Source organism: Girardinichthys multiradiatus, chromosome 5 (assembly GCF_021462225.1).
Source record: "Girardinichthys multiradiatus isolate DD_20200921_A chromosome 5, DD_fGirMul_XY1, whole genome shotgun sequence".
Lineage (NCBI taxonomy): Eukaryota > Metazoa > Chordata > Actinopteri > Cyprinodontiformes > Goodeidae > Girardinichthys > Girardinichthys multiradiatus.
Window position 1 is genome coordinate 31,800,451 of NC_061798.1, and position 15,898 is coordinate 31,816,348.

At 39.0% G+C, this 15,898-nt stretch overlaps 1 protein-coding gene across 5 annotated transcripts in view; it reads right to left on the reverse strand.

Annotated features, from left to right (window-relative positions):
- LOC124868441 (adhesion G protein-coupled receptor L1-like) overlaps positions 1–15,898 on the reverse strand; it is a 55,066-nt gene that overhangs the window by 22,057 nt on the left and 17,111 nt on the right. For 4 of the 5 annotated variants that reach the window (XM_047365713.1, XM_047365717.1, XM_047365714.1 and 1 more), the window contains 5 exons: positions 14,792–14,911; positions 5,330–5,543; positions 3,372–3,481; positions 2,548–2,562; positions 1,113–1,320 (listed from right to left, as the gene is read on the reverse strand). In XM_047365713.1, coding sequence (XP_047221669.1) covers positions 1,113–1,320; positions 2,548–2,562; positions 3,372–3,481; positions 5,330–5,543; positions 14,792–14,861 — 617 coding nt within the window. In that variant the 5' untranslated portion in view covers positions 14,862–14,911. The remainder of the gene's footprint in view (positions 1–1,112; positions 1,321–2,547; positions 2,563–3,371; positions 3,482–5,329; positions 5,544–14,791; positions 14,912–15,898) is intronic. The other variant, XM_047365716.1, reaches the window with a different exon arrangement.

Below are 15,898 nucleotides of genomic sequence, written 5' to 3' on the forward strand. Positions count from 1 at the left end.
ACCGTATCACTCTATGTTGCAGTTCTCTAACAGTGAGCTTTGTTTCATTTTTCCAATCTCCAGTACCCTCCTCCTCATTGTCTATGGTGGTCTGACCATTTTTTTCATTTCCTAGTGGTGGTAAACATTTTTAACTTGATTAATGTATGTGATATATATACTTTCAACTAATCTGTTTTGATATCTAACCTTGTGTGTTTTTGTTTTTCGTGTGCTTGGTTGTCAACTTGTCTTCTATGTTGGTGAACAAAATGGAATTCTGCACTCTAGTGGACAATAAAGATTTATTCTATTCTATTCTATTCTATTCTATTCTATTCTAGAGAACAGGATTCATCTATCAATCAATTACAGCAAGTTGTCCAGGTCCTGATGAAGCAAAGACCAGACCATCACACTATCTCTACCATGATTAACTCTGTGTATGATGGATACTTTTTAAAATGCTGGGTTTATATGCCAGATGTAACAGGATGCACAAAGTTCCACTTTTGTTCTGATCAGGCCATAGAAAATGATCCCAAAAGTCTTGCAGATCATCAAGATGGCCAACTTTCTGCCGTTGAATTGTGAACCCAGCTCTTTCTGAGGTGCTTTAGATGTGTTTCAGGATTATTTTGGGATCTCCTAGATGAGTTATTGATGTGCTCTTAGAGTAATGTTTTGTAGGCCGGCCCCTCCTGAGATGATAACAACTGTTCCATGTTTTCTCCATTCGAGGATAAATACTCAATGACTTTGTGTCTCATCTGTTCTTAGTTTTTTTTTTTTTTAGATCGGGGCTGGCTATGTTGCATTTTTAGATATCAGACGGGTTTTACATAAGTAAATTCTTAATGCTGCTGGTCCGACAGCAATCAGAGCTGGGTGTGGGTGGCGAAATTAAACCAAACACAGTTAATTCATGTTTTAACAAATGATTTGGATAGCTCTTTTCTCCTTCATTCATGAGGTTGTCTTTAGAAAACTTTGATTTTTATTTACTCTGGTTATCTATGTCACATATTAAGTGAATTTCGTGATCTGACAGATTTATGAGTAACAAACAAAAACACAACACCTGAAGGGGTCAAATTCTTTTTCACAGCACAGAATAAACAAAAAAACCTTACTTGTAGGTAGTGGTGACTCTGTTCTGACGGAGGTCGTCCCACGAGGCGTACTCATACAGGACCTCTGTTCTGTAGGGCGTCCACGGCATGACGTACAGCCTGTCGCCAGCTTGTAGGGGATCTTTACACCAGGCTCCGGACTGATGCTCCGCCTCCAGGAGCGAGGAGTCTGGCTGGATGCTGAGCAATGAGCCGGGGCACACGAAAACTGAGAGTTGGGTGTTAGGAAAGTGGGTTGAAAGCAGGATGCAAGAAATAGGAAACAGAAGGAGGGAACATAACAGTTAGAGGGGAGGTGAGAAAGAAAGTGGAGGCAAATGTAAGGAGGAAAAAAGATGAATGAAAGAATTAAAAAAATAATTGAGTTAGATGATGATGCAGAGAGATTCAGAGAAAAAGAATGGAGAGAAAAAGAAAAAGAGATTTAAAACACCTGTTCTGGTTTCAGGAGACAAGCGACAGAAGAGACGAATAAGTGCTGAAAATCACACTGCTTGTGTGAGTGTGTGTGTGGTGATTAAAACAACAGGGACACTGCAATGAAAGTTGTATGAGCGTATTTAAGTGTGTGTGTGTGTGTGTGTGCGTGTGTGTGTGTGTAGAAGGGGTGGGGGGTTAGTGCAAAAAGAGTGAAGAAGAGTGTGAGGTAGAATCGGGGACGCAGAAGGCGGAGCAAAATTTTGCCTTGAAGTGAATGAGAGGGCAGGTTAGTTTACGATTGGTCCACACACATGTCAATAACTGCATGGACACATATGTATACTGAACGGTCCCACACTGGCATGCAAAGAGGCATGCACACACACACACCCACGCATGTGCGCGGTGCTTGGTAACCACACACATCCAGACGGATACACAACCACACGCACGTTTCGTCTTATTTTTCCTATGAAGATAAATAAGGGGCTCTTCCTATAAGGGAAGAAAAGGGAAAATAAGCATGAAGAGGATGACTGGAAAAGAAGGACGGAAGGAAAGAAGGAAGGAAGGAAGGAAGGAAGAAAGGAAGGAAGGGAGAGTTAGTAAAGAAACAGTAAAGACAGAAGGTGTTTATGTTTGTGCAACCAGTTGTTTTTTTTTTATGTGTGCACGGAAAGAGAGACAGAGAGAAAAGATTAAGATGAAGAAGAGAAAGAAGGGTAGGTGCAGAACCTGGATAAAATTGGATCAAACAGACGGCTTTGGATACAACAAGAGATGGATAAAATGTGGAGAAAAAACAAAGAACTGTGTGGAAAACGAAAAAAAGAGCGGAGAAAGGAAGGGGGCAACATCCAGCATGATTACGAAACAACGTCCTAGGGTTGGAGGAGGAGAGAAATGATAGGACAGAGGAAGAGGAGAGGAGAAAAGAAGACAAGTAGAAGAAGAAGAAAAAGAGGGGGGATTGGGGATAGGGAGAGTTCAAGATGCTACAATGTTTTGTCTTTACCTTTTTGGTCCACTTCTACTCAAGCATAGGAAAAAAAAAAGAGGGAGAGAAAGAAAGAAAAGTCAGAGGGTGAAAGAAGGGGGAGAAAGAAAGAAAGAAAGAAAGAAAGAAAGAAAGAAAGAAAGAAAGAAAGAAAGAAAGAAAGAAAGAAAGAAAGAAAGAAAGAAAGAAAGAAAAAGTAGCACAGATAAAGATTTCGGAACTCATTCTCACCACAAACATTATTGTTCATGTAAAAAAAAAGGAAGAAGAACCATAAAAGAATCCCAACATACTCCCCTCTTCTCCTCCTCCTCACCCCTCACAACCTCCCTCCATCCCTCCCATCCTCCCCCCATTTTTCTTCCTCCTCCCTCCCCCCGATTTCTCCTTCCCTTAATCAGGCTCCTGTGGAGAAAAGAGAGCAACTCCTGTGGCGTGAATCTGCAAAAGAGAAGCACACATGCGTGCACGCTGGAGCGCTCACTCACACAAACACGCTCGCACACACGCGTGACATTTTGTGACAATTTGCAAATGCCCCACAGTTTGTTTTCTTCCTTTTTTTTCTTTCTCAGCATTCTCTCACTCTCTCTCTCCTTCCTACTTTCTGTGTGTGATTCAAACACGTCAACATGCACACACACTCTTCCTGAGAAAAAAAAAATTAGAAAACATCTAACTTTTCTTAAAATCCATCAATCTCTCAGGAAAATAGCTGACATCAGAAGGTGACAGATCAAAAATCAAACCTGCATCATGACATAACTAGGTTAAATCTGTGTTTTGTGTGTGTGTTACTGTGTTTTGGTGTTTTTTTCAATTGCATATTCAGGTCTACTCACTGTAAGGGACACACTCGTACTGGATCTCCAGGTACTTGTACGTTCCGGGGCAGGGGTCTGGGAAGACGTCGACCCCTGCGACAACCACACACTGAGTTCGGTTGTTACATCTGAAGAACAGAATGGATGAATTGATTAATCGGTCAATGAAATGGATGGAGGAAAAAGGGAAGTTGAGAGATTAACAGACAGGAAAAGAGAAGGCAAAGGATGCTCCATTTGTCTACTCTCTCTCGCTGAATATTGATCAGTTCTTCTAGGAAAACACTGCTCAGTACACAGCTAGTACGTGGCTAAAGATTCTGCGGTACTCACACACAACACACTACATGAGCATTGGTTTGGTGTTATGTTTCATACTAATCCACATTCATGTTGTACGGCAACACACCTACACATGCGTACAAACCAGTAGCTGTATTGATTAGTTTACCTGCTTCAAGAACACTTTAGCATATTTGAATAAGGTCAGAATTTGCATAATTTCTGCCTTTGCTTAAGTGACTTGGAAAATTATTCATACTCTGAACTTTTTTAGTTCAGCCAAGTCTACATTCCACCAAGACATGCAGACTGCGTCTACAAATATTTGTGAAAGAATGGGTCCCACTCAGGACCTCAGTGAACTCCTGTGTGGCATGGTTTGTTTTCAGGGGTTGAACTCAGCCCTTTAGTTCCAGTGAAAGGAAACCCTAATGCCGCATACCAACACATTTTGGAAAATTTCATACTCCTCACTATGTGGAAACAGTTTAAAAGTGGCTCCTTACTGTTGAGGAAGGTCAATAAAGACATGAATAAGCAAGTTTGGTTTGCAAAAACATGACTGGACTGCACAGAAACCTGATCTCAGCCAGACGGAACACCTTTGGGACAAATTACAGCAGAAACATTAAGCGGGGACTTCTCGTCCAACATCAGTGTCTGACCTCACAAATGGTCGTAAACTTTGGATACCTTCCCAGAAGAGTTGAAACTGAAATAGCTGCAAAGTGTGGCCAAATATTACATTAAACCCTATAAATAAAGAATGGGACTCAAGTTATTATATTTTTGAAGGCAGATAAGCAAATACTTTTGGTAATAGTTTAAGATCAGTAAGATTGGATGGAGAGAATATGTAAACATGAACAGTTGTCAAGTCTTCCAGTACTGTCTTGCATCTACCTTTATCCATCTTTCCATCATCTCTGCTTCCCTGTCCATGCTGAAGAAAGGCATTCCAGTGGCATAATGCTGCAACGGCCCTGTTTTGCCATGGCAAAATGTAAATGGGAGTTCTTATGGCTTTCCCCTAACAGCAGCTTTGCTATTTTTATTTTTAATAAAGGCCAATTCTGTGGAGAGCAAAACTAATAGTTCTTCTGTACTTATTCTCCCACCTGAGCTGTGAATCTCTGCAGCTCCTCCAGAGTCACAATGGGCCTCTTTGCTGCTTCTCTGACCAATACTCTACTTGTGAGTTTAGGGTGGTGGGCATGTTTTGAGGTTTGCTATTTCAGATGATGAATTGTGCAGAGCTAAGTAAGATGCTGAATATTGATTTGAATATTATTTTATAATCCAACCCTGTTTTAAGCATCTCTACAACTTTACCTCTGGCATGTCTGCTGTGTTCCTTGGTCTTCATGAAGCTGTTTGTTCACTATACTGACACTAAATTACAGAGATGTTTACTCCATTTACTAATTTATTTATTTACAGTTGGCTGCATTGGATTTTATTTAGGGGTATCAGATTAAAAGGGGCTGAAACAAATTCAGATTTTTTCTCGTAAAAAAGTTAGAAAACCATGTCTGATTCATATTTAGTTATGTGCTACTTTGTGTTAGCCCATAAAAATTAAATCCTAAGAAAATAAAATGATGTTTGTGTTTGTAATATGACAAAATGTGAGAAAGGCGCTGCACATATGTTTCTCACCAATGTACAAATTATACAGCTCAGCGGATACAAACCTCTGGGACATAATCTTTAGTGCATCAGGAAGGTAACACTGTGTGTTCTCCATCTGGAAGGGGTCTGCGTCACAGATCTTGTCATCAGTGCGTCCATAATTGGCTGTCTCCACCATCACCACATCACTTCCTGGGCAGCGCAGCTCTATAGGATAACCCTCGCAGGCCAACTCCCTGCGCAGCAGCCCGAAGGGCATGGCGGCCCGGGACATGGCTGCATGTGAGAGGTGGAGGAGCGTGAAATAAGCGAGGAGCCAGTTGGGACAGGAACATATGGGGAATGTAGAAAGGAAGGATGAAAACATGATCAGTTAGGAACTACTTGGTCATTTCCAGGAGACAGCTTTGAATGTAGCTGATATTTGTTGACACACCATACTTTGTGGTAGGGTTGTGAAAGCAAATATCCAGCCTAAACTGCTACAGGTGTTTTAAACTAATATTTATTTCTAGTTTTAAAAAACCATGTTCTAAAAGTTCCAAAACAATAAATATTGGTGGCTCCAAGCAATGTTTTTAAATGTAAAAGTAAAAAGAAATGCTGTTGTTAGCAGTTTTTCTACATGTTTTTATGCAATATTTGCAAGGCATTTACAAGTTATTTTATTTTTTGTCATAATTTACCAATAAGATGGAACACTCCTTTGAAGATAATTTTATAACCTTTATATAAAAGTTTGTTGTGTTATGTATTTTCAAACCTGAACACAGAAAAGAAAATAGTGGGGGGTTTTATTACAACACCTTTTACATAATAGAGATCCATCCTGCTTTTTTGATTATAAACAAATTATATTAAGCTGGTCCAAGGCTAAACATTTTGAGGACTTACAGTGGCAATACAATTGGTTGTGGAGAGGAAAATAAAGAATGCATTGTATTTGTTCATTTTGTATTTTTTTTTACAAAAGAAAACAGATGGTATAACATGGTGGTGGTAAGTAAATAAGTAAGTAAGTAAACAAGGGCTTTTCACAGACAGAGTTACAAAGTGCTTCACAGTAATCAAAAAACATACAATATAAAATAGAACAATTACAAAAGTGGCAACATTGGGTCAACATTGGGACTGGACTGCTTGTCTAAACAAATAGGTCTTAAGGAGCTTTTTAAGCATATCAACTGAGTCCAGGGAGCGCAGCTTGAGAGAAAGTTAATTCCAAAGTCGAGGAGCAGTAGCTTTAAAAGAACAGTCACCCCTAGTCTTAAAGCAGGTTCGTGGAACCATTAACAGGGTTGGTCCAAACGACCTCAGACTTCGAGTCGAGCTGAAGGGCTTAATTAGTTCACAAATGTAGGCAGGAGCCTGTCCATGTAGGGCTCGAAAAGTTAACGCTAAAATTTTAAACTGAACACTATACACAAAAGGGAGCCAATGGAGAGTGGTGGCCTTTTACTGTGGTGATATTTTGCTGCAGCAGGAACAGAGAAGCTGCTCAGAGTTGATGATGATGATGATGGATGGGCTAAACAAAGGTCAACCATATATCTTTTTCCTTCTGCTCCATTATAATGCCCTACTTTATATAGCTCTATCACATAAAATCTCAGTGAAATTTGTGGTTGTAATATGAAAGAATATAAAAAGTTCAAGGGTAATGGATTCAAGGCAACTTATGTGACTCTTGCTGACATGTTCTTACTTAAAACCCACGGAGGAAGGGCTGCAACACCCTGAGATGGCATATCAAGCTTTTAAGATGAAATCTACATTGAAATTCCAGCTTGGTTCTCACTGGGTGAGCTGCCACTCGCCTTCCAAGACTGATAAAATGCATCCGTCACACCTCTTTTTATCCACACTTTAGTGCTCCTGTCAGTTTCAGAGCCTTCAGTGATATGCAGTTTTTGGAATCATTTTTGGGCTCTCATAAATGTTATTGATCCAGGCAAAGCAAAAACTTAAGCTTTTTCATCTGAGGATATAACATGTTTAAATCCTGGCCAGTTTGAGCTTTTAGGTAATGAATACCCACAGTTGGCACTGAGTATCCTGATTGTACCTTTTGCCACAGAGGACACAATGAATTCTATCATACAGTATTTCAGTGGAAAATGTATAAGTTAAGAGTAAAATAAAAATAAACAAAATAAATTTGATTTTTGGTTCTAAAATACTGTGGTAAGATACTAAACAGCTGATGATCTATTTTGCCATAAATCTGTTAGTTTTTTTTAACCAGTGGCGATTCATTCAACAGCTTAACTTTCATTTTTTTGCATTTGTTCTGGCCCATTTGTTCTGGTTCATTTTATCTGACTATTTTCTATAGCGCGTGTTTTAAAAAGATCTACAGACAGTGACAAAAAATATTCCTCCCAAAGAGACATTTGTATAAGAAATTAAGCCAGTTCCCTTTAATTACCTGTTCTGATTTTATCAGTCATTAATGATCATGCCTGGGAATATTGATACACACTAATGATTCCCCTGAGGATGCTATAACAATTTGCTCAGAATACCTAACTCAAACCCTGCAAAGATCTATGTTTGCTTCACAAACATGGCACTTAATGAATAAAGAAACATGCTGTTACCTGGACTGTACCTGCACCTTGGATTCTGCATGTCATGAGATCTAGCATGTTCTTTAGGTTTTCTGATTGTATGAAGGACTACGCTATCAGGTAGTTGTGAAAACAGCTTGCCATGTTTCAGCTTTTTGCCTTTAAGGGCCATAATTTAACATGTGAATCTTTAAATGTCAGGAGAAAATCCCATTACTGTTACCTTAATTTAGTTTCCCACATCAGCTCAAGTATTGTGCACACATGGCAGGGAGAGTGCCTCTTGAGATAAATAAGATGGCTGTGTGTTAGCGTTCTACCGATGTAACTGTCCGTGGTGCTGAATTACTGACCATTTTATACATCAAGCATCTATAACATAAAAATTTCAAATCTTACTAGGTGTAAACTCATTTTTAAGCATTTCTCTCTTCTTCATTTAGCCTTTTTAATTAGTAAAATAGGTTTCTGTAAAGCAGTTACAATGATTATAAGCTTTAATCAAAAATCAGGATGCAAGGATTACTTGAATAAACTGACTTTGGTAGAAATGTTTTTTTATGGAGACAAAACATATTTACATTGTTATATCATTTGAGTGGTGTGACTATTAAACCTTCACAAGTAAAATCTGAAGTAATTATACAGTACAGACCAAAAGCTTGGACACACCTTCTCATTCAAAGAGTTTTCTTTATTTTCATGACTATGAATATTGTAGCTTCACACTGAAGGCATCAAAACTATGAATTATCACATGTGGAATTATATACTGAACAAAAAAGTGTGAAACAACTGAAAATATGTCTTATATTCTAGGTACTTCAAAGTAGCCACCTTTTGCTTTGATTACTGCTACGCACACTCTTGGCTTTCTCACACTACTCTCCAATTTTGCATTATTTGCTGTTATTTCAGCTTTTAACTTTGTTCTCTCTCTTTTCTCTTCCTAGAAGCTACACCTGGCCTGACTCTGTGTCTACCTGTGACACCTTTCTGGCGGGGGCATCATCCAAGCTTCTGCTGGCAACAACTTAATGCTCACCCTCTACCGATGATCCACTTGGCCCTGTCTTTCAGTGTTTAACCCTTTCTCTCTCCTAGACTTGGCAATTGACTGAGCTTTACTGTGACTAACTCTATGTGCTCTCTTTCAGACTCTAACCTTGAAAACTGTCTCAGAGTTGATCTGTTCTTTCTTTCTAGGTGAAACGACTAAAGGAGCTACATCCATTAACATTTACTTTTCCTTCCCATAGAAAGTACTCCTGGATCAGTGCTTCTTTGTTCTTTTTGTGTCTCTGCTCTGTTCTCTCAAACCCCCAGTTGGTCGTTGCAGATGGCCGCTCACACTGAGCCTGGTTCTGCTGGAGGTTTCTTCCTGTTAAAAGGGAGTTTTTCCTCTCCACTGTCACCAAATGCCTGCTCAGTATGAGGGATTGCTGCAAGTCACTGACTGGATGCAATCTGCTGGGTTTCCTTAGACAGAAAAACTTTTTATCCAATTTGAATAAATAACTGAATCTGATTGCACTGTTCAATGATTAGGATTAATTGGAATGTTTGTACCTGACTTTTGTGAAGTGCCTCGAGACAACATGTGTTGTGAATTGGTGCTATATAAATAAACTGAATTGAATTGAATTGAATGTGTTAATTCATAGTTTTGATGCCTTCAGTGTGAAGCTACAATATTCATAGTCATGAAAATAAAGACAACTCTTGGAATGAGAAGGTGTGTCCAATCTTTTGGTCTGCACTGTATGTGGAATAGTGAGACTTTCAGCTGCTTCCATTCACTACGGTGCATTCAACCCCCTTTTAGGAGCCAGATAACCTAAAAATAATGCGAGAAAATAATTCTAGACAGACTTAGAGTTTGAGCAGCATGACTGAGGATGTCATCAGAATAACAACTTGATGGCTACATTATTGTAATTTAGCTAACACTCTTGAGTAAAACATGATGGATTATGTGTAAACAAGTGAGACTTGCTGCCATGTGCTACTACATTGTTTTACACAACCAAAGAAGAACTCATTAATATAAATTATTATAGTAACATAGTTATTGGTACAAATGGAAGGCCTAAGATCCTGTGCAACATTGGAATAACGATGCTGATGAGAAATTAGGCAGAAATCACATCTACCTGAATGCTGTCACAGTCTTAAATTAAATTGTTTTTGTCACAAGTTCTGGTTCACCTCAGAGGTGAATAACAGGGAGACTGAACGACTGAGCTTCCTTAATTGAAAATATTTGGACTTAAGTAATGCAAATAGTTCTAAATGTAACAACTGAGGCCAAACTTATAATGCACCAATTGCTCAGATGATTATTGGAATTGGTTGATTATAGCATGACTAGGTTAACTGGTAAGTGGAAGTCTAGCACTTTTCAGAAAGGCAATTTATTTATTTATTTTTTTTTAAGTGCAGAAATCTTGTAAGAAAATTAGCTTTAGATATATGGGGGTGTGATGGACTGTTTCCAAATAATCACATTTTGACAGTTTATTGTAGTGTAGTAGAAAATTGAGATGTTCTGCTGCTTTCATTCACTACAGCTATGTTCAACTTAACTTTTACCCATCTTGATAAATATTCAGGTGACATGGCTGTTGGAAGAAAAGAGAGTGGCTCAACAACAGAGTAACAAGTTTGGCCGTAACTGGACTAGAAATGCTTAAGTGTAATTAAATGCTACTCTAGTTTTAGTACTTCGAAATACCGTGTCACCATAGTGTTGGAACAGTAATTCAAAGTACGTACCTGGAGACTTTGTTATCACTACTTTCTTCTTGGATGGGCATTGTTTCATGGTTAATGCCCATTTTCAGAGCTGAAATAGTAATTACACCACCCTTCAGAATCATGCTCAGCTGTCTTTTCTTTTCTTTTTTTATGCATTTTATTTTATTTTATTTTGTCTTTAAAAATAAAAAATTAAATACGATATAAAACCAGATTTGTGAAAGCCAATTAGACTACAAGCCAATTTGTACAAGTAACATCAAATCTTTGGTGTAGAAGTTTTTTTTTTATTATTAAGTAAAGGAGAATTAAAGTTAGCTATTTGTTTTATTTGTTGAGACAGCAAACGGTTAAAGGGGTGTAAGAGGCCAAACATTGGTTTTCTATGATGGTATTTCTGCTGATTGAAGTTTTCCTTTGAAACGCCAGCTTCCACTTTAAACAATAATTCAATTAAAATTCAAAACTCTAAATCCCTAACGGCAAATTAAATGTTGTATTTAACTCTCACTGTTTTCGTTTCTTCAAAGAGTTGTTATACAGGGGTTGGACAATGAAACTGAAACACCTGGTTTTAGACCAGGTGTTTCAAACCTCATGCACCCAATATTAGACCACAACTAAAAATCATAATGTCATATTGTGTAATACTTCAGAACAGCAAACCATTTTTCTGCAAACATATTAACATTTTTGATTTTAATCTAAACGTCTCTCCTGCTAAGTAATGCACAATAGTACCATACTATAACATTATGACATTGTAATTTAGTCACTGTGTAGTTATATATTATTGGCTGCATTCTGGTATTAAGAAATCTTATAGTGAGAAATATAAGCGCCTAATTTATCTTAATTAGTTGCTGTCTTTGTTCTGTGGTGGTAGAGCGGTCAGTATGACTGTCTTAGGGGACACATGTGCTGTTGTTTGGAAACAAGCACGTTTCATGTTTTAATAAAGAAGTTGGTCCTGCTTGTCACCTACAGCCCCCTGAAAGAAAAGCGTCCATTACCCAAACAGAAAGCAGGGTTGCATTATATTAAAATATTCATACTTTGACCTCTAATTTTCTAAAATTGGTAAATCTAAAACATCTGTCTGATAAGACTTTCATAGGCATTTCTATATGAAAATTAGAAGCATTTGTGTTAATGCATCTAATATCTGCTAATATCACTGTCAACTTTATATATACAGGGGTTGGACAATGAAACTGAAACACCTGGTTTTGTCACGGTGGGGTTTTGGAGTGGACCGAAGCACAGACAAGAGCTTGGAAGCAGCATTTCAAAAAGCAGTCACTCAGCTTTAATAAAAAACAAGTCAAAATGTAACAAAAACACTTCAGGTACTGAACAGGGTCGACATCCAAACACTTACACTACAGACACTGCAGGAACATGGAGACTCAAGGCAGGGACAAGCATAAAGGGTCGAGTTGTAACGCAAGGAACCCACAAAAACATAATGAAACAAACCAACTAATATGCAGAGAGAAAACAAAGGCGGGTAATCAAAGGAACTAAGGACAGGTGAGGCAAGGAGGCAGGAAGGCAGAGGGAACAGGTGAACCTAATACAAGTAATTAACAAGACACCGAGCAGACCTAAAACAAAACTATAAACAAAGATAAAAATAAAGCATAAGAATCAGGGATAAACATGAACTGAAGGAAACTGAGAAACTGAGGGGAACATAAGAAACACCAAACCTAAGAACGAACAAGGAACCCATAAAGCAAACCAGATTACAGAGTAATGAAACCTAACACCACACAGACTGAACAGACAGGAAGGGAAGCAGAGAACACAAGGACTAGGATGTAAACAAACACAATGTAAACAATAAGTAAACACAACCTAACCAGAGGGGCTGGAGAAATATGATAATTAGTAAACAAAACAAAACACAAAGTCCAAAATGTCACATCCTGACAGGTTTTAGATCACAGTAATTTATTAATATGGTGTAGGGCCTCCTTTTGCGGCCAATACAGCATCAATTCGTCTTGGGAATGACATATACAAGTCCTGCACAGTGGTCAGAGGGATTTTAAGCCATTCTTCTTGCAGGATAGTGGCCAGGTCACTACGTGATACTGGTGGAGGAAAACGTTTTCTGACTCGCTCCTCCAAAACAACCCAAAGTGGCTCAATAATATTTAGATCTGGTGACTGTGCAGGCCATTGGAGATGTTCAACTTCACTTTCATGTTCATCAAACCAATCTTTCACCAGTCTTGCTGTGTGTATTGGTGCATTGTCATCCTGATACACGGCACCGCCTTCAGGATACAATGTTTGAACCATTGGATGCACATGGTCCTCAAGAATGGTTCGGTAGTCCTTGGCAGTGAGGCGCCCATCTAGCACAAGTATTGGGCCAAGGGAATGCCATGATATGGCAGCCCAAACCATCACTGATCCACCCCCATGCTTCACTCTGGGCATGCAACAGTCTGGGTGGTACGCTTCTTTGGGGCTTCTCCACACCGTAACTCTCCCGGATGTGGGGAAAACAGTAAAGGTGGACTCATCAGAGAACAATACATGTTTCACATTGTCCACAGCCCAAGATTTGCGCTCCTTGCACCATTGAAACCGACGTTTGGCATTGGCATGAGTGACCAAAGGTTTGGCTATAGCAGTCCGGCCGTGTATATTGACCCTGTGGAGCTCCTGACGGAGAGTTCTGGTGGAAACAGGAGAGTTGAGGTGCACATTTAATTCTGCCATGATTTGGGCAGCCGCGGTTTTATGTTTTTTGGATACAATCCAGGTTAGCACCCGAACCTCCCTTTCAAACAACTTCCTCTTGGGTCCACAGTTAATCCTGTTGGATGTGGTTCGTCCTTCTTGGTGGTATACTGACATTACCTTGGATACCGTGGCTCTTGATACATCACAAAGACCTGCTGTCTTGGTCACAGATGCGCCAGCAAGACGTGCACCAACAATTTGTCCTCTTTTAAACTCTGGTATGTCACCCATAATGTTGTGTGCATTTCAATATTTTGAGCAAAACTGTGCTCTTACCCTGCTAATTGAACCTTTACACTCTGTTCTTACTGGTGCAATGTGCAATCAATGAAGACTGGCTACCAGGCTGGTCCAATTTAGCCTTGAAACCTCCCACACTAAAATGACAGGTGTTTCAGTTTCATTGTCCAACCCCTGTAGATGATGATGGCTGGATCTCCTGTAGTAGCCTGAATCTGAAGATCTGAAGAAGCCTCTGACACTCACTTTAGAATATTATAAAATATTATAAATAATAATATTCTATAATATTCTATTCTATAACAGTACTATATATGTTGTATATATATATATATATGTATATTGTTATAAACTGACAATATATATGTGTATTCATTTGTTTATTTATTTATTTATATGCTTATTGATTTATTATACCATCATCTTACTTTTTAGGAACATTGGTGGACAAATTGAAAGTGTAAATAATATTTACTTGTTTGTTAGTTACACTTATCAAGCAGTACATGTGTAGTTCCAATGAAATTAATTGTTTAACGTTGTAAAATAAGTGTTTATGGGAGCTATTTCTTCCTCAAATATTATGCTGGATGCTGCTGCAGTTTAGATAAAATTGAAAAGCTTTTAGAACAGTTATTGTCCTCCTTTTTGATGCACTTTTATATTTTAGGTTGTCAGTCAGTCAGTCATTTTCTACCGCTTATTCCATAGTGGGTCGCAGGGAAGCTGGTGTCTATCTCCAGCAGTCTATGGGCGAGAGGTGGGGTACACCTTGGACAGGTATTTTAGGTTGTTTTCAACAAAAATGAAAAGGTTAAGTATTTGTAGTTTGATTTATAAGGGGCAAATAAACTCAAGATTTTCTGTTAGAGTCTATACAGGTACCTTAATTTTAAAACTTTTAGTGACAGACAGAGAAAGCAACATCCCCTAAAGATTTTTTGCATATATTTTACTATAAACATAGTTAAAATTTCATTTAAGCCAGATTTTTCACTGTATATATTTAAAAATTTATAAATTTGGGATTTTAGGGAGAAATTCAAAACTTCAATCGACAGGTCAGAGCTTTTGCAAATATCAGAAACTGCTGACAAGTAAATTGCAACTAATGCATCTCTACACAAAAATCTACATTATGCTTGCATTATCTATTGTTTTAATTTTTTGAGGGGAATTCATCGCTATCAAACTCACCTTGACCAGAGGGGGCAACTTGAGCCAGAGTGAGCACGCCCACTGCCATACACCACAGAGACACAGCCATGCTGAGCAGGAAGAGTTAGGACTTCACACCACCAGCTGCAATTTGAGACCCTGGGGAAGAGGCAGAGCAATGGTGGAAATGAGAGCAAAGAGCTGCATTGTGTTCTGTTTGTGCACATCTGTACATGAGCACGCAGGATGATCAGTAACCCTCATATAAAATGAAATGGATGGACGTGAAATAACACGAGACAGCAGGGAGGGAGACAGAATAATAGTGAGAGGCAAACAGAGCCAGAGAGCAAAACAGAGATAACAATTGAACAATCCGTGCAGTGAAAAATCATTCAATCTGCTGCTGTCATGGAGACGGAGCAGAGCAGTCTCAAGGAGAAAGACGGAGGGAAGGGGAATGAGGAGATACGCTGCCTTTATTTGTCTGGGAGTGATAGTATATAAGAGAGCGTTTGTGTTTTAAGTCCACAATTAGCCAGAGGCAAAAGTGTCCACTGACCCATGAAAGAGCGTAATCACCCTCCATCACACCATCTCTCTCTCTCTCACACACATGTGCAGGCAGACGGCTACACTGAGTTTAGGCCACTTTTCATTAATCCTAAATAAATGATGCTGCAGAGCCGACCTCATCCATAGCAGGCGTAACGAGGTAAACAGCTGACTGAAGGCGAGGGTGATCCCAGGGTGATTTCATGAGGGAGAACATAAGGGATGCAGGCGAATGAGCTACAAGAGAACAACAGTAACATGATTCCTGAATATAGACTGAACTCTTGGCCTCAGACAGAATGGCAGAAAGAGGCTAAACTACAACATGTGCTGTATTGCATTTCTTTTTCCTGCTTAGCATACTAATCAGCTGGCTGCTGCAGTGTGGCCTAAAGAATTAAACAACATGGCTGGAGGAGTGATTGTGTGTCCTTGTTTTTGTTACCTAATTAGAACTTTTTACTTGTATAATCTTTGACCTTGTCAGTAGCTGTAGTCCTCGTGGGAATCAAAGCCTGATTCTAATGAGGCAAAACATAATTTCTGAGGACCGGGTTAGGGTGGAGGGGTGAACTGAATGGTTTAAGGTGA